Genomic DNA, 27,734 nt, shown 5'->3' on the forward strand with positions numbered 1-27,734 from the left:
CGACCGACCTCCACCCCCACTGCCCTTGTGTAAGGAAATCTCATGTCAGCTTTCTTACATGAGAGCTGGATGTGTTATCAGCAGGGTGAGGTGGCTATGAAGAAGCCTCTTATCACCCTGTTTGGCTGATAGCCAGATATTAGTTCTATATTCAGGGAGTTCAGAATTCTGTCAGTGTTGCGATCAATTTGTTGGTTGTATAACTTTAGGTGCTTGTATTTATTGTCAGCAGAGAGTCAGAAATTGATTATCTCAAACTACCCAGGTGCCTGGGGTGGGGGTGCCTCTGACTTTAGCAAGCACAACCCTGTACACTCTCTGCTCCCAGAACAGGCTGAATCTGGGAAAGGGGGAGGTGTGAGTTCTCAGCTAATATGGGGGAAACCAGTGAGACCTCCAGAACAGAGAAGGATCTAAATGAGTTCCAAAGGGAGGACCAGGTTTCCTGACCACAGACATCCCTGTGAGTAGAATTTGCTTCTGGAGAGAATCCCCACAGATAGCCAAACCACTGAAGGTACTTTTATCTCTGTTGGTCTTATATTGACTACAAATTTAAATTCTGTGTCTATTTAAATGGTATCTTAAAATAATAATTTTGTCATCTAAGAATAAATTTTTCTCTTCAAAAAATAACTGATTTGGGTGTGGGTTCAAAGAAATGAAGTTAATAAGTACAAAGGTTTTTTTTATAAGCATGAGCTAATGGCAAATGCCCTCTGTAAAGCATGGGCTAAGGGCTCATTATTTATGGATCATGCAATTGCCAAGTGAGATCTGCAGTTTCATTGAGTAAAATTCCCAACAGGAAATTGTTTTATTGAAATCTTGATATGTATGCCTTTTGTATCCACATACTAAAAGAAAGCACAGCCATGATCAATATAATATTGTCCATGGTGGAATCACAAGCCAGACACTGTGAGTAGAGTATCACCTTCTTCATTTCACAGAACTAGATTTTCTCAGCCTACACTGCACCAACAAAGCAAAAGTAGCGCAGGAAGATTGAAGAACTTGTCCTGGATCACAAGCAGATGAAAAACAGTTGAACCAAATTCAACTGCAGAGCCTACAACCTTAATGACCCACTGAGCAAACTTCTCAAGAGTCAGCTTCATTAGGAAGGGCTCCCCAAAGGTCTGTACTGCTTGCTGACCATGTCCTTTGAGAAAGCCCCCATATTCCTATTCTTGCACCAGTTCTGAGCCTAGGGTGACCTAGTTGAACCCTTCCATGGCAGAGAAAAAGAGCACAAGAAACTTCCCCCAAGGGCACAGAGAAGGGTTCCCACCTACCCAGGATATGGGATGGGCTTTATTCAGACCTGAGAGGTGAGAAGTACCTACTGGAGGATAAAAGGAGATAGTGGGGTGGGAATGGGAAAAGGGAGGATAGCACATGAGTAAGGGGTGGAGAGTAGGTCACATGGAACAGATCACTCAGGATTTAGTTGACAGGTTAGAACTTAGGTGGCTTCTCCATCAAATGAGGAACCCATCTCACCAGCAGCAAAGAATCTCTGGGTCTCCTGGTAGTCAGAGCCATGTCCTAGGCAGCCATCCTTGTGCCTCTGTGCCTCAAGACGCCACACTGGGGCCAGAGCGACAGTACAGTGGATAGGGCATTTGCCTTACACGTGGCCGACCCGAGTTCAATCCCCAGCATACCGTATGGTCCCCCAAGCATCACCAGGAGTAATTCCTGAGCTCAGAGGCAGGAGTAACCTCTGAGCATCACTGGGTATGACCAAAAAAAAAAAGATGCCACACTGGAAACAGCAAATGCAAATTTGGAAGGGATCTGGGCTAGTTAGGCTGATTTTCTCACTCTCCAGATAGCACTAAAGTGGGTTGAGTGCTTTCCCAGAACTGCCAGTGCTCTGCCCAGCACCACCAGGTGACAATTGCATTGTGGAGAGAAGAAAATGGTAATACAAAGTGAAACCACCTCCCTGGAAGGGCACTGAGACCGGAAGGTGCTTCTGCACATGACCCGAATGAATGAATGACAGCTATTTCCCACAGCAAAGGACTTCCTTGAAAGTCACCCAGATAAATTGTTGAGTTGTTGTTATTATGAAAGAAATGAGAAAGAAAGATCCAGATGTTCTAGACTTCCCTTTATAAATATGATCCAGTGTGGTATGCCACAAACCCTCCTTCACACAGAGTATAACCAGAGAGTAGAGGCAACTAAGAGACAGTAATGGATATAAGGGAGGAGGTATGTTTGTTGAGGCTGCTGTCTAAGTGAGAGAGACTGCTGCTGCTGCTGAAGTCCTGATCATCTGTTACTACTACTGCTGATTCCATCAAAAAGCCTACAGAGAAATGCCTATGTATGCTATAAATAGGAATATGTGCACTAAACAGCTGGTGGACTGTGTATGATTCTGACTCAGATGGCCTGCATGCTATTCTTATTCACCACCTACAAGAATCTGAAGTTAGTCAGATCCTCAGCAACACTGTGACTTAGCTAATACTCTGGAAAATGAATATCATACAGCCACACTGGTGCAAATTTCTTTTAAGGATATGTAATCATAAATTATTAAGATAATATAGCAGATGTAAAACTTGCAATATACAATAAAGGGAGAAAAGATATACAATTGAGCCTCTGCCTTAAGTACAACTAGGAAGAAATTGCGCAGATGGGGGGATGAGACTAAAAGAATAGTATACACTTTTCACACACTCACTTACCGTGGACAAGCTCTGTATGAAGCTCTTGACAAAGGTTATCCCATTCAATCCCAGGAGGAATATAACCCCAGGATATAGATGTTGCTTAAGAATTTAAACACAGGTATTTCTAATCCAGAATCTGTCACTGTTACTGCCACTGTCCTCCCATTGTTTGATTTGCTCAAGCGGGTCCAGTAACGTCTCCATTGTGAGACTTGTTTTTACTGTGTTTGGCATATCAAATACATCACGGGTAGCTTGCCAGGCTTTGCCGAATCCAGAATCTACTCTCACCTGTTGATTTGACCATGTGGCAGGAATGGGAGTAATTTTCTTTGTTGCTACTTGTGTATTAAACACTAAGTTATTTTAACACTTAGTGTTAAGTGGGAGGTATGGGAGAAATGTTAAATTCTTTGCCTTGCATGTGGATGACCCCAGTCCAATGCCTACTACTGCAACATGGTTCCCAAGCGCCACCAGGAGGGATTCTGGGGCAAGAATCAGGAATGATCAGGAGCACAGTCAGGAATGGCTCCCAAACAAAAATAATATTACTGCAAAAACAGTAGCACTGTAGCACTGTCCTCCCGTTGTTTATCAATTTGCTCGAGTGGACACCAGTGACATCTCCATCGTGAGACTTGTTGTTACTGTTTTTGGCATATTGAATACACCACTGGGAACTTGCCAGGCTCTGTCATATGGGCGGGACTCTCAGTAGCTTTCCCTGCTCTCCGAGAGAGCTGGAGCAATAGCACAGCGGGTAGGGCATTTGCCTTGCATGCGGCTGACCCGGGTTCGATTCCTCCATCCCTCTTGCTGCTGCTGCTGCTGCTACTACTACTACTATTATCAATCAATCAATCCAGGAGCTCAAACTGTACAAGACAGACTCCCAGGTTTGATTCCCAGTACCACATAGAAAGGTGCTCCTATGTATTTCGATGTATGACCAAAAAAATAATTAAAAGCTTAAAATATCCCCCAACGATTAGTCTGGAAACAAATTTCAAACACGTTGCTCACCATCAAGTAAGATTCTTCTGGGCCCCTACTGAGCCAATATCACCGGGGCACCCCAACTGGAGCAGGTGCAGTCTCCCCACCTACTCCAGATGGAATCCCAGTGTGGTCAGAGCTTTCACAAGCAAGGTCCAGGTATGTGGGTTCAGGACTAAATCTCTGGACTGCATGGCAGCAGAAGACCCAGGCTGTCCCTCCCCAGGTCACCACCCGCCCAGAAGACTGGCAGTCACACCCATAATTTGCCTCCGAATGCCATCTTAGCACACGAAGAGCCCTGGCCCAGAAACTCCCAATTGAATCCCAAAATGGATTAGCGCCATACAGAAATGTCTCTGGAACCCAACCATTTACAATCTAGAAATTTACATTTACAATCGCGGCCATGTGCGCTCTCATGATATTCAAAATGAACTATGGAAAATGTATTATCTAGCAGCTGCCCCTGGCAGGTAGGCTTGAATGGTGGTGGGGAAATTCGAGCAAAATTAATGCCCCAAATGAGAGAGAGAAATACTCTGTCATAGAGGCGGGGTGAGGACTGTGGTTTTTATGTGTGTGAGGGAGGGCGATACTTGGGACTTTGGTGGTGGAAAATGTGCACTGGTGGAGGGATGGGTGTTCCATCGTTGTATGGCTGAATCTCAAACATGAAAGCTTCGTAACTCTCACGGTGATGCAATAAATTCAATCAGCTTAATCAATGTCTGAACAAACAGCAGTACTTGTACATTATTAAGAAAAGAAAGAAGAAAGAGAAATAAGGAAAGAAAGAGAGAAAGAAAGAAAGAAAGAGAGAGAGAGAGAAAGAAAGAAAGAAAGAAAGAAAGAAAGAAAGAAAGAAAGAAAGAAAGGAAGGAAGGAAGGAAGGAAGGAAGAAAGGAAGAAAGAAAGAAAGGAAGGAAGGAAGGAAGGAAGGGAAAACAAACTCAGAATTTCTTCCACCAGGTGGCGCTATGGGAGCTCAGGAGCAGCCCCCTTAGACTCTCTAAGGTCTGCAGCTGAGCTCCCTCCCTGAGGACCGCTGCACAGGGCTGCCCTGTAGTACTGCTGCCTCCAGCCCTTCCTAGTGTCACTGATATCTCCAACCCCCGCCCCCCGCCCCGGGCCGACCACAGGTGGTCTCGAAAGCCCCTCCAACCTGTGAGCCAGATACTTCCCTCTCATGGCCTAGCTCCACGCCCCCACAGAGTAACCCAGCCCACCCTGCTCTGTAGACCTCCCACCAGAGTCTAAGTGCTGGCCCCCTTGGCATTATCCTGCCCTCTTCATTTCACCCAGGAGAAAAGGTGCAGAGAAACAAGGGTCAGGGGATTCTGAAAGGGTCTCCCCATCCTGGGCTCTCTTGTGGCAGTGTCTTAAGTCAATAGTCACCTGACAACCTCTTTCCTCAGGGAAGGACTTGAGGGGGCCCACAGAAATGTTTGCTTCCCTTCTCGTGAGTAAGATGGGTACAGAGATGCAGCCCAACTCTGAAGTGAATCTGAACCCCAAAGCCCCCAAACAGGAGAGGCCTTACTGGGGTGCAGGGGTGTGAGAGCTCCTGCTGTGCAGGCATGGGCCAGAGTTCCAGCCCTTGTGCTGTCTACACAGCAAATGTGATCTTGGCAGCACTACCACTGTGCTCCCATCCACACCACATCACTCTGTGTGTTCTCCCACTTGTTATGACCTGGTGTGTGCGGGCACCAAAGGCAAGAGAATGCAGCTAGTGGGCCCCGGCAACACCAAGTGAGCGAAAAGGGAAGGAGAATTCGGCCTTAATGAAGGTTGTTAACACTAAATGACCTTGCTATAGAATAACAGCCTTGCGCCGCAGTCTCTGCCTAAGCAGGCAGGGAATCCCAGCTGAGAGACTGTGTGGGCCCCCTGGAATAAGGGCTCGGCTCGCTAGTGAGTCAGATGATTTAATGAGAATCTGTGCTTTCACTCGGATTAGCAGACAGCATCGGGGTGAATGCCGCCAGCCCACAGCCCGTGCTCATCCCCGTCCCTCAGCGGGATGGACTTCCGCATGTGCGTGCACAACACCTCGTCGATGTAGATGGTGTTCTCTTTCACCTGGATCTCCTCCTGCAGGGCCAGCTGTCTGCGGTTCAGCCCTTTCAGCTCCATCTGAGCTTTGGCCAATGTTTCCTTCAATCTGGAAGAGAAGGAACAGAAGGAGGGATTCTCCATCCACATCACCTTTTTGGTATACGCATGTGACAGTGCGTGCACACACTCAGCACAGAAGGACATTCTGATATGTCCTCCTCCTCCTCTGTCCTTTAGATCTCAGGTTGGTGGCCACTGACCAGATGCACAAGACGGATCGCCTCATGGACTGCCTAAACTGAAACGTGTAGATTTACCCACATATCTAAATTTGAGCTTCTTTCAATGAGTTTAAACATCAGTGTCCACTTCCCAGTTGGCTGGAATGAGTGAAAACTTCCCTCTCAAGAGGGTCCTCCTCAAACCTCTAGACAAGCTGCCCATCCCCCTTCCCAACCTCCAGGTCTAGGGAACCCCAAGTCCACCAGCCCAACAGGCAGCCTACCTTGCAACATTGGTGGTAATATCATTAATCTCCTTTATCAGCCTATATTGAGCAACATCTCGGCACAGCTCCACATTTGGCCGCCGTGTCCTGTTCTCCAGGCGAGTATGAGCCAGTTTGGCAGGCCCTTCTTGGTCAAGAATGGCTTTTTCAAGAGTTGCAATGTTTTTTTCCTGGGACGCAATCTCTTCCATGACCTTACAAAATGGGAGTCGAGTCAGTGAGACCAGGCTGTGCTCCCCAAAAACCTAACAGGACTCTCTCAGGAAGTCTGTTACGACCATGTAAGTGAGGAGGATGGGAGTCTCAGGTTCCTGCTGAGGAGCTCCGCCCAGGCAGGACCTCACAATGAGTGTGATCTCTGTTCCCTAAGGCACTGATTCCTAGTGGGCAAGACCGTGGCCCCATTCTTAGAACCTCACAAATGGAGTGGACAGACCCATCCATTGTTGCCTCATTTCCTTCCCCAATACTGTTAATTCCCTGGAGCAAGCCCTTAGTCAGGGGAGGAGTCTGCCTGCTCACCTGGTCAGAGGGTCCCTGTATCGTGTGTGGGAATCTGCTTTATATACCCACTCAACCTGAGTCTCCTTGATCTCTTCAACACCAGATTTGTGCACAGAAAAGATCACGCAGATGATACTTTGGTTTTCAAATTAATATATAAGTAGACTGGGGTGCACAGTGGGACTATCCAACATTGTTTGGGAACCAGGGGTAACTTTTATTTATTTTTTAAAATTTTTTGTCTTATATTTATTTATTGAATCACTGTGGGAAAAGTTACTAAGCTTTCAGGTTTAAGTCTCGGTCATACAATGATCAAACACCTTTCCCTTCACCAGTACTCACATTTCACCACCAAGAATCCCAATATACCCCCCTCCCACCCCACCCAATGCCTGTGAGGCAGATGATTTCTGCTTAACTCTTCTCTACATTGATTACACTCATCATTTCAACATAAGATGCACCATTATTGTTTAGAATTCCCCCCCCCCCCCAACAATCAGAATTGCTGAAAAGGCATTGTGAAATACTTTGTTTTCTATAGCTGGTTATGAGAATCATATAATGTTGTATGGCCGCTATTTCGGCCACGCAACTTTGGGTTTCTGCAAAGAGCCAGATAATTTAGAGATTGTTTTCTGTGTGTCTGGTGTTATGGCTGTGCCGGAGAGTTGCTCGTGGGGGGTAATTCAGGACCTCGGTAGGGCGTGAAGGACGAGCCGGTACTGCCTCCCTTCCCATGAGACTGCAGTTGCCCCATCACCACTGGCTCATACCTGGCTTTCCTATAAGCCACCTTGCCCCCGGGGGGGGGGGGGTAACGCTTGGTCCATTCACTTTTCTGCCCCAAGCTGCTGGGTTCTGGATTAAGTCCTTTTGTCTCTGGAGCCACGGCTGTGCCGGAGAGCCGCTTGTGGGAGGCAACTCGTGACCTCGGTACAGCATGAAGGACGAACCAGTACCACCCCTCTTCCAGGGGTAACTTTTAGCAATATTAACTAGCTTTAAAATCTGTTTTTTTCCCTAAGTTAAACAACAACTGCACCATGGAAATTTCCAAATAAAAAGAAGATAAATAATCACTTTAATAATCAATGACTGATCAATCTTGTTTCATGTATAACTTCTCTTAACCCTTATTTGAAGAAAATACAAAATATTATGTCAATTCAGCCTTAAATATTTAATTATATATTTATTTTTGAAAGGGGAGAGTTTGGATCCACACCTGGCAGTACTTGGGGCTTAGTCTTGGCGCTGTGCTCTATGCCCACTGATGTCAGTGGGCCCCACAGAGTGGCTCATGTGAAGTGAGGAGGAGAAAAATGGTCACTTTCTCCCGATCTGCCTCTGCCACTGGGTTCTTGTCTTGCTTCCCAGAAAGGAATTTCAGGAGTAGACAAGCAGTGAAATTACAGTTTTTATTTGGAGGTTTTGAAGGGAAGGAGGGGGAGAAAAAGTGGGAGAGAGTAGAGAGTAACGTGCTCAAGAGAAGACCAGGGCTTCTCCGAGGGTGGAGAGAGCCCTTACACACATTCCAGCATTAGACATGAAATCATGAAAGTACATATCTCAAGAGGTGAGATGTGGGTGACACATGTGCTCAGCCACCGCATGTGCTCTGCCACATAGGCAGGAGCAGCAAATGGGCAGCATATGCTCGCCCTTCCTTTGGTCAAGGTGGCCTTTATAGGGTTTCTTCCAACCTGCCCCCATGTGGGGCTTCTACCTAGGTCAAAGTCCATTGCTAGGGAGGTTACCAAGGGGGTTGGGAGTGGTGATGGTCTTTGAAATTCCTCTCCTGACTTTTGTTTCTGCAGGAGCTTCTGTTGGAGGGGGTTGGTCCAACCTCCTCAGGGTCTGTTACAGACTGGCACCAATTCTCTAAGAGTTCAGGGCTAATATTTTCCCAGGAGATTTACTGCCATTACCTTGGGAAGAGGCCTTCCCTATCTGTCTGCCTACACCAAGGTCACTCCCAGCAGTGTTTGGGGCAACATACGTAGCACTGAGGATTGAGTCCAAGTCATCTGCATGTAAGGAAAGCACCTTACCTGCTGTATTATCTCTTTGGTCCCTTGAGTTATGTGTTTCTAAGACATAAGAACTCTTTTCCTGGGACCAAAGCAACAGTATAGCAGGTAGGGTCATTTACCTTGCCTTGCACGTGGCCGACCCGGGTTCAATCCCCAACATCCCATATGGTCCCCCAGCACCACCAGGAGTAATTCCTGAGTGCAGAACCAGGAGTAACCACTGAGCATTGCTGGATGTAACACAAAAAGTAAAAAAATGAAAAAGAACTCTTTTCCTTTTAACATAACTGTATACTTCTTTTGTTCTCAACTTCAGCACTTATAAAAGAGAGGTGTTTTTAATTATGGAGGTGATGACACCTACACATATGGTCACGGTCCTCCTGTTGTTCATCAATTTGCTCAAGCGGGCCCAGTAACGTCTCCATCATGAGACTTGTTACCGTGTTTGGCATATCGAATACGTCACGGGTAGTTTGCCAGGTTCTGCCGTGCGGGCGAGATACTCTCAGTAGCTTGCCGGGCTCTCCAAGAGGGGTGGAGGAATCGAACTCGGGTCAGCCATGTTGGCCGCTTGTAAGGCAAACGCCCTACTGCTGTGCTAACGCTCCAGCCCACCTACACATATACAGATTAATAAAGCTAATCTCTTGAAATTCCACAAAATTGTAAATCAATGATAAGTTGATTTGAAAAGTCAAAAAACATTTATCTTTTCTTACAGATGTTTTAAAAATTAATATAACTGAACAGAATGCTAATACATACTAAAACTTACATTGTCAAAAATAGACAAATCTTACAAATTCACAATTTAGTACAAGAAGAGAAAAGTTTTAAATATTTAAAGAAAAATCTGAGTAGGTCTATAAAAGAATATTTTATGCTAAAAGGTAATGTTGGTTTTATTTTACAACATATTATCACTGTTACTGTCCTCCCATTGTTCATCGATTTGCTCGAGCGAGCTCAGTAACATTGTGAGACTTGTTACTGTGTTTGGCATATTGAATATGTCATAGGTAGCTTGCCAGGCTTTGCCGTGGGGGTGAGATACTCTCGGTAGCTTGCTGGGCTCTCCAAGAGGGGCAGAGGAATCGAACTCCAGTAGGCCATGTTGGCCGTGCAAGGCAAATGCCCTACCTGCTGTGCTATCGCTCCAGCCCACAATATATTAAACTATATAATAATGTTTAAGTATCTATATTAAGAAAATAATTATATAAATGCAAAAATCACTTGAATAGATATAGAGCATCCAAAATAAATAAAACATTATTTAATTATTTTTATTGGGGGCCACACCTAGTGATACTCAGGGGTTATATATGACTCTGTACTCAGGAATCACTCCTGGTGGTGTTCCAGAAGACCATATAGGATGCTGGGGATCAAACCCAGATCAGTCACATGTAAGACAAGGGTTATACTGGCTATTCTCTCTCTCTGTCCCCTAATTTATTATTTTAAAAGTATAAAACCCATAGCAAACTAGGAATAAGCAGACCTTTCTAAATCTAGTAAAGGACAACCATACGTGTGATGAACAAATGTTATGCTCGATAACAAAGTGATAAGAAGTTTGTCTTGTCTTTTAAAAAGGTCCTTTAATACTTCCTGTAAAACTGTTTCAAAGTTATAAATTACCTAAGCTGTTGCTTGTCCATTTAGCTTTGTATCATTCCTTCAAATCTGAAGGTAAATATAACTTGTTGGATGTTTCTTTCCTTGAGTTGTTTTTACTTTGTTTACTTGTTGTTTTTATTGTGTCTGACCATTCTCTTCTGGCTGTTACAGTCTCTTCTGGCCTGTAGAGTCTCATTTGATAGATCTGCTGTGAATCTTATGGGAGTTCCTTTGTATGAAAGTTCCTTCTTTGATCTTGCTGCTTACAGTATTCTGCCTTGGTCTTTGACTTTTATCATTCTGATTACAAAGTGCTTAGAGTTTTTCTCTTTGAGTCCATTCTCACAGGGACCTTTTGAGTCTACTGGATCTGGGTGCTTGCACTCCTCAAGCTTAGGAAATTTTTCCGATGATTTGTTTGAATAGTGGTTCTTCATTGAATTCATCCTCCTGATCCTCAGAGACTCTGATGACTCATTGTTTCTCTTGAACTCATTCTTCCGTTCTCTGGTGTACTGTTTACTAACTTTAAGATTTTTTCTTTCCATTTTCTGTTGTTTTCTAGAGGTTTCCTGCATCTCATCTTGAAACTCACCAATCTTTCCCTCTTCTGCTGTTGCACAGGCCTTCTATTGAGGGTTTTTTTTTAAATTTTATCTACCATACTTTTCATTTCTTTCACTTCTGATTATTTCCTCAGGCTGCTAAAATCTCAGGGTTGGGACAAATGGAGACATTAGTGGCGCCCGCTCGAGTAAATTGATTAACAACAGGATGACAGTGATACAGTGACATTGAACATGTCTTTAACCTACCACAGCACCAGTTTTCTGATATTTGAAGGGGTGGGTCGGATGGGTGTGGAGGATCAATCACAACAGCTATACTCAGGGCTAACTCCTAGCTCTGTGCTCATCGGCCACTCCTGGCCATGCTCAGAGATTACTCTGGGTAAGGCTCAGAGGACTATATGTGGTCCTGGGAATGGAACCTGGGTGGGTCAGCTACGTACAAGGCAAGTATCTTACCCCTTTACTTTCTCTCCAGCCTAGTTTCCTCATCTTCGGAACAGGGGGTACTGTGATAAACACCCATTTCAGGATTGCCAGGGTATATCAGTCATATCAACAGATATTTACCACACTGCCCAGCACAGTGACTAGCACACAAGACATAAAATCATTTTAAGCCCCACTCAGCAGTGCTCCCAGTGCAATGTTTCGGGGTTGCTCCCAGCAGTGTTCAAGAAACCAGGTGATGCTGAAGATCAAATCAAGGCATGCACTCCAGTCCTTCGAGTCATCCCCCTGGCCCAAATCTGCATTCTTGTTATCACTGCTGCCATTACCAACACGCCTTCAGGTTGAGACTCATCACCACAAAGAAGAGGATCCTGAGCAGCCAACCACATGCAGGTAACCTTCCCCAGTCTATCAAGGCTTGCTCTGAATTGTCTTTCAACTTTAAAAGCTTTCTCCATACTACTGCCACCAAGCCATTCCATACTGGTACAGTTTTTTTCTAGATGCACCTGAAAGGTTTTTCTTTAGCCCCTGTTGCATCTCACCTCATTTGTTTCCGTCCATCATTTCCATCAACCCAGACGCTCTCAGAGGCACTCTCCAGCCCTCAGACAATCAGCTCCAGCTCCCATAGGGACTTTCTCCTACAGCAAGTCGGGGCTGCTCACTGGACTCTACAGGAAACACTCTCTCCTCTAGAGTGGACTCTCCTTTCTACCTTTCTCAGCCACTGCCGGGGTCAGAGATCCCCTGTGCTATAGAACCCGAGCAGCTCTGAATCCCCCTTAAAAGAATCACCAGGAGGGGCTTTGGTTTTGTTTTTCTGAGAGCCAGTTCGCTAGTATACCACTTGCTAACAGGGAGGAACAAGTCAGAATTCCAGCATGGAAATGAAATTTGAAGAGCTTGCCTGCATCCACCCATAGAACGTCAAGTCCCTATAGTCTGCCTCCATATTTCACATGAGGAGGAATTGAGGCCCAAAGTGAGGAGATTCCCTGTTCTTTATAGTAATGAAGGAGACAATGGACACCTAGAGTGAGACTATGACTCACTCGAATCCCCCAAAGTCCAAAGCCTGTGCCAAAGAGGAGAGAAGTCTGGGACCCTGACTCACTTCTCTGCTGTTTTAAGTTCCCAAGATAACACAATCTGATTGTGAGCTTCCCCATCCCTCCAGAGGGCTCACCTTGGCCAGGTGATCAGCCAGCTTGTCCCTAGCATCCTTGACCACCGCCAGCCCATTCTTGAATGCTGTGTCTACCACATCACATTGGTGGCGCAGGTCACCAGCTGTCTGGGACAGGATTCGGTCCACTAGGGACTTGAGTGTCAGGGAGTTGTTCCTTTGCTTGTCAGCTTTCTCCACGTTGGCATTGGAGAACTCCATCCAGTCTTCCAGACTCACAGAGCTAAAACAGAATCAATACATTCATTCATAGCTTACCACAGGGGCAGGGAGAAAGGGCCAGGAATGGAGTATGGGGAGGAAAACATGTTCTTAAAAATCCACTGGAAGCTAAGTTTTCCTCCACTGTCAGAAGCAACTAGAATGTTCCCCACTCTGCAGGTATAGAGCACAGTGCTCTGCTGGTGACAAGAGTCATCACTTTGGGGGGAAACCAGCACACTATGTGTTAGGATTGGACCAGCACTTTTCACACATCTCCTCAGTAGCCCTCATCACAGCCCAGTAAGTGAACTTTATAACCCTCATTTCACAAATGAGGAAAGCAAGGCTCAGAAAGATAAAATAACTTATTCAATATCAAAGACATAAGGGGCAATTCAGTTTTCAAATAACAATTGAAACATATTATAACATACTTAATAAAATAAAAAACATGAGTCCATACTGATATAAACGAATACATTGCTAGGTTCATAAAACTGTTGAATCTTACAAGAACATTAATTAGGGTTCAGTAACTAAGACACATAAGACACATACCAATTAAATAGTACGTGATTTAAGCACAAAATCAGACAAAACAAATACATAGTTAAGAATATGATTACCTTCAGAGAGGAGAGAAGGAACTAATGGGGTTTATTAGTTCATCAGAACACTAGTTATTCTAATGAACTCATGAAGGGAGGACAAGGTGGAAGTTCTCTGGGGGGAGATTTTTTTTTTACTGGCTGGGGATTGTTCAGAGTGTAATTAGAAACTCAGAGTGCGCTCAGAGGTCACTTCTGAAATGGACCCCCAGGACCAACCTTCTGGCCTTTCTGTAATCCCCTCCCTGAGAGATTATAGGTGAACTCAATTAAGCCTTTCTTACATATAGAAACGAAAAGATTTCTGAGATTAGATTAAAAGATGATGTAGCTTATATCTTGGGCTGGCACTCTCTTGCTCCATCCCTCTCTCTCTCTCTCACACACACACATACACATACACACGCACACACACAGAGGCTCACATACACATGCATGCATTCACTTTGGCAGCTGCCAGTCGTGTGAGAGCCCCACAGAAAGGCTCATGTGGCAGGCTGCCATTGCGATACAGGGGAGCTTACAATTAGATCCCACCCCTGTCTTGGACAGGCCTTCAGATAAGACTCAGCCCCAGAAGACAGCTTGACCTTAAAAGACAAGAGTCACATAGCTGAGTAGTGAAGCCTGTAGGAACTGTTAGACAATAAAGGTTTATCATTTAAACTGCTAACTTTGGGGACTGAGCAACAGAACAGCAACTAGGGTGTTCGCCTTGCACATGGCCAACTTGGGCTCAATCTCCCACAGTCTATGTAACACCCTGAGCAGTGCCAGGAGTAATTCCTGAGTGCAGAGCCAGGAGTAACACCTGAACATTGCCAGGTATGCCCCCAGGCTCCCCTCCTCAAAAATAAATTAAAAATTAACTGCTAAGGGGCTGGAGCAATAGCACAGCGGGGAGGGCGTTTGCCTTGCATGCTGCCGACCCGGGTTCGATTCCCAGCATCCCATATGGTCCCCTGAGCACCGCCAGGGGTAATTCCTGAGCGCAGAGCCAGGAGTGACCCCTGTGCATTGCCGGGTGTGACCCCCCCAAAAAAATTAACTGCTAAATTTGGGGCCAGAGAGATAAAATAGGGGGTAGGGTGCCTTGCATGATGCTGACCTGGGTTTGACCCCTGGAACTCCACATGTTCCTCCAAAAACCACCAGGAGTGAACTCAGAGCACAGACTTGGGGGTAAGACCTGCACATAGCAGGGTATGGCAAAAAATTTAAAATAATAATAATAATAATAATAATAATAAATCACAACAAAAGAAACTGCTAAATTTGGAGTAAGCTGTTATAAAGCAAAAGATACAATAGTAATTCATTAAATTGTGTATTTGTTGCTATTTATGTACTATTCTATATATATGATTCAGCTCAAAAAAAGTGAGGATTTTGTATAATTTTAATGTTACCAAAAAGGTACATAACATAGTCCCATTTTTGTAAGCAAGCTTTATTTCATGTATGTGTACACTCATGCTTATAGGACATATAAAAAACCCCTAGTTATTTGGAAAAACATAATGATAGAAAGTGGTAAATAAGGGAAAACTATAGACTCATCCTTTATATGTTTTAATATTGTCATTTAAAATATGAATTATTAGCAGAGTGGACAGAGTGCTTGTCTTGCATGTGACCAATATGGGTTCCATCCCCAGAACACCAAGCACTGTCAAAAATGATCCCTGGGTGCTGAATCTTGAATAAGTCCTGAGCATTGCTGGATGTGGTCCATAAAACAAAAACAAAAAATAAGAGTGGATATTCCTAAAACACAGAAACATCAATTCAAAAGAACTTATCCACACTTAAGTTCATCACAGCATATAGTACAATAGTCAAAATATGGAGACACCAATCATGAACAACTTTGTAACTGTGTATCTCATGGTGATTCAATGTTTTAAATGCTTAAAGATTTTGAAGCAGACTTTCTTAAAATGGACCAAATCTTAGGAGTCACTAGGCCCTATTTCAGGAAAGTCATTGCCTACAAAAGCCATCACCCCAAACTGCATCCCAGCTCCCAGTCTGCTACTAAGATGACATGTTAAGTTCTACTCACACACTGAGAGACACTGGATATTTCTAGGAAGGAAGAAGACAGCATGGCCAGAATGGCAGTCAAGGATACACTCACTTTGGTTCAATTCTCAAAACATTCTCAGAAAATCTGATGTTTGGCGAGTTGTTGTTGAGTGAGAAGCAGATATCATCGATGGTCAGGGCCATATACTTGTCCTTTGCATCCCTTTCAAGACTGTACTTGGCAGATCGGTTCAGTCTAAAGAGAGAAGGTAAATGGGTTTCCCCTTTGGAATATTCGGGGGGCTAGATCTTTGTATCTTCTTGGGAAAGGGGGGAAAGTAAAACTAAGGCTAGGTTTAGAACAGAATGTCAGTCCTTCCTCCCCATCTTTCATCACAACAAAACACACATACACCATTAGATGGCTGGTGGCAAGATCACAAAATGATACATTTTCTGTGTTGTCACTGAGGTATATCATATGAAAAAGGGAAGTCATACCAGAAAATGGCTTCAATGGTCTCCCATTTATAATCAGGGTAAAATTCAGCCCCATCCCCACCCATCAGTAGAAGGCAGCTCACTTATTAGATGTGGTCCAGGTCTCTTTGTGAATGCTTCCAGAGCCACCCAAGGCATGTAAAGTGGGTAGGGCCATGAAGCTCATTCTTTTTTTGCCATGGAGCCTGACATCCATGGGCACTATCTTTTCTAGATCTTTTCTAGTAGAGAACTTCAGGGCTCCCATAGTCACACCTGATCTGTTCAGATGTCTCTTCCAGGGTACGGGTCAGCAGGGCCCTCACCCCCTTAATGATTTCATCTTCCTTTATAAGTTCCTGTTCCACTTCATCATTCACCAAGTCAATGCCAATTCGCTTCTCCCTGCAGAGACAAAGGTTACAAGTCATCCAATGTACATATGAAGGAAGGTAACTCAGTATTTACCAACATCTGAACATGAAGATAACTAGTCTGATCCTAACCCAGTGGTATGGCATGTGAAAGAAAGATGCACATTAATATCAAGGTGGCTTGAAATTATTTTTTCAATGTCAAGAAAAAATTGATCTGTAAACTAGTCATTTGGTCTAAGAAATAGCAAATTTACCGCCTAAAGTTGACAATCTATTCTGAAGTCATTTCTTTTTAACCTATTTATTGGAAGCATGGTTTTTTGACATAATACAGTTTTATGATTAAAGATGAATGTTTCCTTCTTGCAAACATTTCTATTTTTTAACAAAGATTTGAATCCAGGGAGATAATTTCTAAAATTATAATACCAATATTAATGTTACCCGCAGCAGAAAATGGCTTCATTGGCCTCCCATTTATAATCAGAGTAAACTTCAGCTCCATCCCTACCCACCAAAAGAAGGCAGTTCACTTATTAAGAGGAGGTCCAGGTCTCTCTGTGAAAGCTCCAGAACCACTTAGGATATAGAAAGTGTGTAGCACTTACTAAGTGGCAAATTGAATTTATATTTTCTTACTTAACCCTCTTAAGTACCATGAGAAAACTGAGTTTCAGAGAAATTGAGTAATTTAATCAATGTTCCAGAACTAAATATTGCACACGTTTTCAATCACTGTGTGGCGTTACTCCCTAAAGTGATTAGTCACTGCTATATTTTGTTCTTTTCCAAATCACCTTGTGGTGCTTAGGAGGAAAGCTCTGCACTCAACCAGGCCTTAATCATGTTATATAACTTATCTGTACCCTGGTGTGAAATGGGAATAATTACTAGTACTTCATGGGTTGTGGTAAGGGACTCATGAGATATGAGAGCAGATGACACAGTACCTGGCACATAATAGCTCCATTAACTTAGCAATCTACATATTCTCTTCCCTTCAGTGTGAACTTGAGCTAATCGAATATTATCCTCTTTAATGACCCCCACTTTCCTTTACTTCACCTATTCTCTAGCAGCCCGATAGGGTCCTGTCTCAGCTCACTGAAGGAACAGGGGCTTCTAGGGATGTGGCGAGAGTCATGGTATGATGCCTATGGGAAAATACAATAACTTAGCACACTAAAGCACACTATAGGGATAAAATACAGGCTTAGGGGTCAGAATGGATTGGGCATGCAGCCAATCTGGGTTCAACCCCTAGCATTCTATTTGGTCCCCTGAGCCTGCCAGGAGTGATTCCTATGTGTAGAGCCAGGAGTAACCCCTAAGAACTGCTAGGTATGATCCAAATGCATATATAAGCAAACATCATGAGTCTTTGCTGTTGACAAATTTTAACTTTCATCTCAAAAGTTGGGCTGGAGCGCTAGCACAGTGGGTAGGGTGTTTGCCTTGCACGTGGCCAACCCAGGTCCAACTCCTCCGTCCTCTCGGAGAGCCCGGCAACTACCAAGAGTATCCCGCCTGCACGGCAAAGCCTGGCAAGCTCCCTGTGGCATATTCAATATGCCAAAAATATTAACAGCAAGTCTCACAATGGAGATGTTACTGTTGCCTGCTCGAGCAAATTGATGAACAACTGGAGGACAGTGCTACAGTCTATCTCAAAAGTTATTGGGACACTGGGTTATAATAAAAGGATTTTGGGTAAGAAGAGTGTAAAAATCTGCATTTGGAACAATTTACTCAACAAGTAGCGTGGATGATGTGCTGGGCAGAAGGGCGCTATGTGGCAGAAAGCTGTTAGGGCTTGCTAGCTAGGACTGTGACAGGGAATAAGGATGGAAACCTGAAAAATACCAAAGTAGAGAGAACCACTCTACTCAAAGAATTGATAGGAAGAAAACTACAATGCTTCTGCTATGATCACTGGGTTCTAGAGCACTTCTGTGTGGCTCTGTACCAGGGAAAATGTGTCTTTAGTATCTATAGTTTCTGCTCTGCCTGCCCAAAATAAAGACTGCCATTTCCTAATTTCTATTGCTGTGGCCATGTGACTAAGTTCTAGCCAATGGGATGCAAGTAGAAAAGGTGACTTGCAACACTCTGATTATTCCTACTTGCTAGATATAACAACAATAATGGAAGTTTCAGCTGATATCTTGAGTTATAAAGTAGACTTGGGTTAAAAGTCATGTTCCATGAGCAACAAGATAGATAAAGCCTGGAACCCCACACTAGAGTATACCATACCATGCCAACCCCAGACTATCTCCAAATTCCTTATTTATGAGAGAGAAGGAAACTACTTTAAATCAGTGATATTTTTCAGTTCTCTGATTACCCACAGCCAAGTCTAGTTCTAACTTACGTTTGAGTCAAGTAAGTCAAGAACAGAGATTAGACATGAATCAGTCCCCATTTCCTTCTACTGTCCGGCACCATGAGCATGCAGAGACCATTTCATGCTCTAAAAAGAATACATGCTTATTTGTGTCAGTCAAACCTACCATCTGGCAAGTAAACATTTACTACTCAACATTTCATTTCTCACAACAGATAACTAATTCCCTGAGGAACCTTCCCTCCTACCTGTATTCCATGCACTTATGATTGATGTGCATGGGCTCTTTTAAGCTCTCCAGGGCTTTCTCCAATCTGATCTGATATGACAGTAGATCCTCGGTTTCATATGAAAGCTGCTCAAGTTTGTCCTCTAATTCCTTCTTCCAGAATCTGAGTTCCTCAAGTCTCTGTTCTGAAACACAACAGAGACATTATATCAAGATTAAATTTATTTCCAGGATAGCCATGGTTAGAATCAGAAACAAAGATCACTGTAAATCTACCTGAGAAAGTAGGAAGGGGAAGGGAAGGGATGAAGAAGGGACAAAGAAGGAAGGAAAGGGAAGGAGAGGAGAAAGGAGGGCAAAGGAAGGAGGGGAGGGGAGGAGAATAAAGGCACAAGGAAACGTTTTGTGTTTAATTTTATCGTAGGCACTGTGATTTACAATACTACTAATGCCAAGGGTTCATAGATATAATGTTCCAACACCATACCCTCCATCAGAACGTGCTCCCCCCACCACCACCACCGCAATCTAGCAACATCCCACATTCACCACTCTGGTAAACTCAGTTCTGTAAGATCAGTTCCCAAACATAACTCTAAAAAAAGAAGAATAACAAATATTTGGGGCATTTGTTTTCGCCAAATGTTTCTGGCTCTACTATGTGTTTTTTTTATGAAAGAGATCATTAAGTATCTGGACCTGTCCTTTTGACTTCACTTAACATGATACATTATAGATCCTTCCATGTAGTAACAATTGCATGATTTCATCTTTTCCTGCCTACAAGTAGTATTCCATCTGTTCATGGACACTTGGGTTGTTTCTGGATTTGGGATATTTTGAATAGTGCTGCAATAAAAACAGAAGTGCAACTGTCTTTTCTAAATAGAGATTTGGGGCTCTTGGGGTAGATGCTTAGAAGTGGAATTTCTGATTCATACATAAGTTCCATTTTTAGTTTTTTGAGAGGTGTCCATATTGAATTCTTCAAAAGTCCAGTCAACATTCCCATCAGCTGTGGATGAGGGTTCCTTTTCCCCCACAGCCTCACCAACATTAGCTGTTTTCTTTTTTTTAACTCATTTATTTATTTTTCTTTTGGGGGTCATACCCAGCAATGCACAGGGGTTCCTCCTGGCTCGGCACTCAGGAATTATCCCTGCCGGTGCTCGGGGGACCATATGGGATGCTGGGAATTGAACCCAGGTGGGCTGCATGCAAGGCAAACACCCTACCTGCTGCGCTATCGCTCCAGCCCAGCTGTTTTCTTTTTGATGACACTTACCTGTCTCACTGGTGCAAGGTGATATCCCATTGTCTTATATGCATTTCCTTTATGTAAGAAATGCAGGACATTTTTTTCATATACCTACTGACCATCTATATGATTTCATTGAGGAAATTTCTGTTCATCTCATTTTCCTATATTTTGATAAGGTTTATTGTTGGGGTTATTTATTTATTGCAAGGTTCCATCCCAATGGAAAACCAGCAAGACTGTACTACTATACAAGAAAGGAGACATCCACGACATTGGCAACTATCGCCCAATCTGCCTATTGTCTGTCATCTACAAACTATTCACTCGAGTCATCCTGAATAGGATTAGCAGAACACTAGATGAAGGACAACCATGTGAACAAGCCGGATTCCGAAAAGGATTCAGTACCATCGACCATATCCACACAATAACCAAGCTCATTGAGGTATCTCGGGAGTTCAAGATGCCGCTCTGTCTAACGTTCATTGATTTAAAGAAGGCCTTTGATTCTGTTGAGACGGAAGCGGTCATAGAAGCCCTAGCCAATCAGGGTATAGAAACTCAATACATCAGGATCCTTCGTGAGCTCTATTGCGGATTCACTACCAAGATCTCACCATTCTACAAAGAAGTAATCATCCATATCAAGAGAGGGGTTCGGCAGGGTGATACCATTTCACCAAAACTCTTCAGTGCCACCCTCGAGAACATCATGCGACGGCTGGAATGGGAAAACATGGGAGTGAAGATAGATGGTCGGCAACTACACCACCTCCGCTTTGCTGATGACATCGTTCTAATAACACCAAACATCAACCAAGCGGCACAAATGCTGAACGACTTTGACCGTGAATGTGGAAAGGTCGGACTACAGCTGAATCTTGCGAAGACAATGTTTATGAGAAACAGCCTTGTTCCTGACGCTCCATTCGCTCTCAACGGAACCACCATCTCCGAATGCAACAGTTATATATACCTAGGTCGAGAAATCAACATGATGAATGACCTGGCACCTGAGTTGCGCAGGAGGAAGAGAGCGGCTTGGAATGCCTTCAAGAGCATTGAAGAAATAACTAAAAGGACAAAGAACCTCCAGCTACGAGCACATCTCTTTGATTCCACTATTCTTCCTGCATTAACATATGCCTCAGAGACCTGGACCCTACGAAAACAGGATGAGAACACTATTCGGGTCTCTCAAAGAGGAATCGAAAGAACTATGCTTGGAATATCACGATTCACTCAAATGAGAGATAGAATCCGGAGTTCTGATCTTCGTCAACGCTCAAGAATCAGGGACGCGGGCCGTCCCCCACGCCCCACCGAGGTCGCCAGCTGCCCCCCACGAGCGGCTCTCCGGCACGGCCACGACTCCAGGGCACAGAAACCAATCTCTTAACTAGCTAACTTTTAATAGAAATTCTTCCAGGGTCAATAAGTAAAGTAGCAGAAATTCAAAACCGCGCGGACGCTATTGCGGCCGCGCGACATCATTTTATTCTTAAACCAAGTTGTAGAAAGCAAATCATTTCACAACGCTGTTTCAGCATGTCTGATTGGGGGTGGGGGGGGTGTGTCGTAAACTCTAAACAATAATTGTGCATCTTCTATCGAAATAATCTATCTAGTCAAAGTAGATAGAGTATTAACTAGAACTCATCTGCCTCACAAAGAATTGGGAGGGGTGGGAGGTGGGGGTCTATTGGGGTTCGGGGTTAAAAATGAGTATTGGTAAAGGGAAATGTGTTTGGTATCTACATGACTGAGACCTAAACCCGAAAGCTCTGTAACTTTTCCCACAGTGATTCAATAAATAAATTATAAAAAAAAAAAAAAAAAAAAAGAATCAGGGACGCTGTCTCATTTGCCAAGACATCAAAAATCAGATGGGCTGGACACGTAATGAGGTTTACAGACAACCGCTGGACTAGAGCCATTACTGATTGGATTCCACGAGACATCAAAAGATCACGTGGACGCCCACCTATAAGATGGTCAGACTTCTTCGTCAAGACCCTAAATGATCGGTTTGAGGCTCTACATGTTCCTAAAACGAACAGATACCATTGGGCTACGCTAGCACGCAACCGGGATGAACGGAGACGTTACTGGCACCCGCTCGAATAAATCGATGAATAACGGGGATTAAGTGATTAAGTGATTAAGTGATTATTGTTGGGGAATTTCTTCTGTTCAACCTCTTATATTCAAATATATCCAAAGATCATTCCAAATGCTTCTAACTAATTTTTCAATGCCTCTTTTAATAATGTTAAAATTATCAGATATATACATGTATAATTTCAAAAATCAAATATTATAAAGGATTATAAATGTATAAATTCTCTAAGTATACTTTCTGAAAGCAATCACTTCTCAAATACTTTAGTATTTATTCTGGCATTTGCTTATAAATATTATAAATATTATGTTGGATTTCTACGAGGAAGACTAGGGATTCACTCTTTTGTTTTTGTTTTAAGGGCACACCCAGCAATTTTCAGAGCTTATTCCTAGCCCTGCACTCAGGGATTACTCCTGGCAAGGCACAGGGATCATATGTGGTGCCTGGGATTTAACCCAGGTTAGTTGCATTCATGGCAAGCACCAAACCCACTATATTATCTCTCAAGCCCTTGTGCTTACATAATTTATACAACATAATTTTCCCTTTCCATCTTACAAATATAGCTGGACTGCCATTTTATTAAATAATAAATTAATTTCTATTTATATTATAAATATATAAATGTCACACCTGATCAGGCCATATTCTATGATATTTGGGCAACTTTCTGATTTGGGGAGAGCTTATAATTATATATTTTTTGCTTCAGTTTTAGTTTATTTTTCTTAGAACTTTCTAACTAAATGATAAATACCCTCCCAAACTCACTGAGTCATCTGTTGGTTCTGCTTTGTTCCCTGGAGCGTCCCACTCCTTGTAGCTAGGTAGAATACTTTGATGCATGGCTATCATCCCCTGACTCTTCTTTACCATAATTCTAGGAGGTCCCTCTCCCCTTATCAGTGTTGGAATTCTACTTCCTGTATCCCATGTCTTCCTTTTCCTTGACTTACTCTTTAAACATGCTGAAGCACATCCTTCAGGAGCCTCCTGATAAACAGATAGAACTGAGACAAAAAAAAATTTTGAAAGCTGGCTATTTCCAAGAGAATTGCTTTGAGTATTCCAACATGCATCTTTAGTAAACACCTGCATGCATTTTTGTTGCTTAGTACCTTAAAGTGGAATATTAGGTCAAAGTGCTCATATGTTGCATATTAGTACACATTTCCAAAACTTTCTAGATAGGTATGTCAGTTTACACTGCCAAAAGCAGAGCAGGAGAGTTCCAGATGCTTCATGTATTCCCCAATATTTTTGTCATTTTTCTTTTGTTTGCCTCCTCTTCCTTCATTTTAGTAAGTCTTATAAGCATGCAATATCATCTCAATAGTGATTTTTCATTTGCATATCCCTGATGACTATCTATACCTGTGATTTTATATTAGTTATTTTCCCCATGCTTATCCCTGAAACTGTAATACCTCTTTATATGTTTAATGACTGGAGTTCCTCTCGTTAGGTGTCTGTTATGATTTTCACCCATTTTTTTCTATTGGGTTTTCCACCTTTTGCTGCTTTGTTTTTAAAAGATTTTTATTCTGAATATGAATAATTTATGATGTGCGTATATATAATAAATACGTTCTACTCTGTATGTTGCTTTTTCAGTCTTTTAATTATGTTTTTTAGTCTTTTTTATGAAAGAGGGAATTTACTAGAAGAATGCAGAGGTTCAGACAGGAATTCCAGCAACTGCAATGGGTTAATGTCTAGATGCACACCTCTCTCTGAGGGTAATGATGCAATCACCAACTTTTACTGGATTTTGTGAGATCCTGAAGAACATACTACAGAGAATCTTCCCAGTAGGACTTCAATGTGGACTCATTTCTGCTTGCTTTTTGATCCTTATGTTCCTTTATGCTGGCCTCAAACATTTTTCCCCTAGATTTTTATTTTTCTTTATATTTATTTTTTTTTATTAGTGAAACACCATGAGGTACAGACTTACAAACTTCCATGCTTGTGTTTCAGTTATACAATGATCAAGTACCCATCCCTCCACCAGTGCCCATTCTTCACCACCAATGATACCAGTAGCCCTCCCACCCCCACCCCCTTCCCCCCACTCACCCCACCTCTGTGGCAGGGCATTTCTTTTGCTCACTCTTTCCTTTAGGATGTTGTAGTTTGTAATAGAGGTATTGAGTGCCATCATGTTCGGTCTATAGTCTACTTTCAGCACACATCTCGCATCCTGAGCAAGTCCTCCAAACATCTTTAACTTGGTGTTCCCTTTTCTATCTAAGCTGCCTTTTCCCCCAAGCCATGCAGCAGACCTCCTGGTACTTATCTCAATTATTCTTGGGTATTCGACTCCCATTCTATTACTTTATATTCCCCAAATGAGTGCAGTCTTTCTATGTCTGTCCCTCTCTTTCTGGCTCATTTCACTTAGCATGGTATTTTCCATACAGAATCACTTGTATGTAAATTTCATTACTTCATCTTTTCTAACAACTGCATAGTATTCCATTGTGTAAATGTACCAAAGTTTCTTTAAACAGGCCGCTGTTTTCGGGCATTCAGGTTTTTTTCCCAAATTTTGGCTATTGTGAACAGCAATGAACACAGAAGTGCAGATGTCATTTCGACTGTACTTTTTTGCCTCTCAGGGATATATTCCCAGGAGTGGTATTGCTGGGTCAAATGGGAGCTCAATTTCTATCTAATTTTTTTGAGAATCGTCCATACTGTTTTCCAAAAGGGCTGAACCAGTCGGCATTCCCACCAGCAGTGAAGGAGGGTCCCTTTCTCGCCACATTCGCGTCAACACTGGTTGCTTTTGTTCTTTTGGATGCAGGCCAGTCTCTGTAGTGTGAGATGATATCTCATTATTGTTTTGATCTGCATCTCCAAGATGATTAGTGATGTAGAGCATTTTCTCATGTACCTTTTTGCCATTCGGATTTCTTCTTTGAGAAAGTTTCTGTTCATTTTGTAACCCCATTTGATGATGGGGTGTTTTCTTTTTGTGGAGTTCAACCAGTGCTTTGTATATCCTTGATTTCAACCCCTTGTTGAATGGGTATTGGGAGAATATCCTTTCCCATTCTGTATACTGTCTTTGTATTTTGGTCACTGTTTCTTTTGATGTGCAGAAGCTTCTTAGTTTAAGATAATCCCATTTGTCTATCTCTGTTTTCACTTGCTTGGCCAGTGGTGTGTCATCTTTGAAGATACTGTCAGCTTCAATGTCGTGGAGGGTTTTGCCAAGCTTGTCTTCAATGTACCTTATGGATTCCGGTCTGATGTTGAGGTCTTTAATCCATTTTGATCTTACTTTTGTACATGGTATTAGGTAGAGATCTGAGCCCATTTTTTGCATGTAGCTGTCCAGTTTTGCCATGTTGCCTCAAACTTTTCAAACACATGCTGGGAGACATTCAAGAGCTTATTCAACAGCTGGAAGTATCCCTCAAGTCTGAATATGTAAATTTTGATTTCTGGAGGATAAGATTTCATGCAACCACAAAACTCCACTTTTAGATTCTTCATGATCATGTAATGCAGTGAATTTGCTAGGGTATGGGCCTCTTCACTTGATCACTTGACTTCCCGTTAATCGTCGATTTGCTCAAGTGGGCGCCAATAATGTCTCCATTTGTCCCTGTCGCGTGCTAGTGTAGCCCAATGGCATCTGTTCGCTCTAGGAACATGAAGAGCCTCAAACCGATCATTCATGATCTTGATGAAGAAGTCTGACCATCTGGAAGGTGGGCGGCCATGCGGTCTTTTGACATCTCGTGGAATCCAGTCGGTAACAGCTCTAGTCCAGCGGTCATCTTTAAATCTCATTACGTGACCAGCCCATCTGATTTTTGACACCTTGGCAAATGAGACAGTGTCCCTGATTCTTGATCGTCGACGGATGTCGGAGCTCCGGATTCTTTCTCTCATTTGAGTGAAACGTGATATTCCAAGCATAGCTCTTTCAATTCCTCTTTGGGAGACCCGAATAGTGTTCTCATCCTGTTTACATAGGGCCCAGGTCTCTGAGGCATATGCTAATGGAGGAAGAACAGTGGAATGAAAGAGATGTGCCCGGAGCCGGAGGTTCTTTGTCCTCTTAGCTATTTCTTCGATGCTCTTGAAGGCATTCCAAGCCACTCTCTTCCTCCTGCGCAGCTCGGGTGCCAGGTCATTTGTCATGTTGACTTCTCAACCTAGGTACACATAGCTGTTGCATTCGGAGATGGTTGTTCTGTTGAGAGCAAATGGGGCATCAGGAACGAGGCCGTTTCTCATAAACATTGTCTTCGTAAGATTCAGCTGTAGTCTGACCTTTCCACACTCACGGTCGAAGTCGGCCAGCATTTGTGCCGCTTGGCTGATGTTTGGTGTTATTAAAACAATGTCATCAGCAAAGTGGAGGTGGTGTAGTTGCCGACCATCTATCTTCACTCCCATTCTTTCCCATTCCAGTCATCGCATGATGTTCTCAAGGGTGGCACTAAAGAGTTTCGGTGAAATGGTATCACCCTGCCGAATCCCTCTCTTGACATCAATGATACTTCTTTGTAGAATGGTGAGATCCTGGTAGTGAATCCACAATACAGCTCACGGAGGATCTTGATGTATTGAGCTTGAATGCCCTGACTGGCTAGGGCTTCAATGACCACTTCCGTCTCAACAGAAACAAAGGCGTTCTTTAAATCAATGAACGTTAGACAGAGCGGCATCTTGAACTCCCGAGAAACCTCAATGAGCTTGGTTATCGTGTGGATATGGTTGATGGTGCTGAATCCTTGGCGGAACCCGGATTGCTCGCATGGTTGTCCTTCATCTAGTGTTCCGCCAATCCTATTTAGGATGACTCGAGTGAACAACTTGTAGATGACAGACAATAGGCAGATCAGGCGATAGTTGCCAATGTCATGGATGTCTCCCTTCTTGAACAGTAGTACGGTCCTGCTGGTTTTCCATTGGGATGGAACCTTGCATTCAGACAGGTAGCGTGTGAAGAGCCAAGCCAGTGTATTGATGACGGCAGGTTCTTCAGGTGTTCAGGTCTGACCTTGTCTGGGTCAGGTGCTGTTCGTTTCTTTACTCACGAAATGGCGTGTCGGATTTCGGAAGGGAGAACATTGGGAACGACATATCCATCCTGTGGAATTTGGTATGTCGGCAAGTGGACATGGCTATCGAAGAGATTTGAGTAGAAGTCATGAATAATCTTCTCCATTGCTGTTCTGAAGGATGTGATAGATCCATCAGGACATCAGAGGGCAGTCATCTTGGTCTTGTAGTTGGCGAAGGACAGGTGGGCGTTACGAATACTTTTCCCGGCTTCTGCCGCATCTACCAGCACTTCTGCTCTTCTCTCTTTGAGGTCTTCCTTGATCGCATCTCTGCACTGCTTTGCGAGCTCGGACGTTTGCTTGCGGTTGCCTGAGGCATGCGCCAAACCACGTTGGTGAATAAG

The 27,734-nt window shown here is 43.3% G+C and overlaps 1 protein-coding gene across 3 annotated transcripts in view; it reads right to left on the reverse strand.

Moving 5' to 3' along the window:
* TEKT1 (tektin 1) overlaps positions 1 to 27,734 on the reverse strand; it is a 42,169-nt gene that overhangs the window by 7,857 nt on the left and 6,578 nt on the right. Inside the window, exons 3-8 of one of the 3 annotated variants that reach the window (XM_056127878.1) lie at positions 18,937 to 19,102; positions 16,241 to 16,369; positions 15,597 to 15,740; positions 12,645 to 12,867; positions 6,262 to 6,458; positions 5,781 to 5,862 (exon numbers count right to left, since the gene is read on the reverse strand). In XM_056127878.1, the coding sequence (XP_055983853.1) occupies positions 5,781 to 5,862; positions 6,262 to 6,458; positions 12,645 to 12,867; positions 15,597 to 15,740; positions 16,241 to 16,369; positions 18,937 to 19,102 (941 nt within the window). Of the gene's footprint in view, positions 1 to 5,654; positions 5,863 to 6,261; positions 6,459 to 12,644; positions 12,868 to 15,596; positions 15,741 to 16,240; positions 16,370 to 18,936; positions 19,103 to 27,734 lie in introns of those variants that run through there. The other 2 variants (XM_056127877.1, XM_056127879.1) reach the window with 2 other exon arrangements.

The sequence above is a fragment of the Sorex fumeus genome, unplaced genomic scaffold, assembly GCF_029834395.1.
Source record: "Sorex fumeus unplaced genomic scaffold, SorFum_2.1 ptg000063l, whole genome shotgun sequence".
Classification (NCBI taxonomy): domain Eukaryota; kingdom Metazoa; phylum Chordata; class Mammalia; order Eulipotyphla; family Soricidae; genus Sorex; species Sorex fumeus.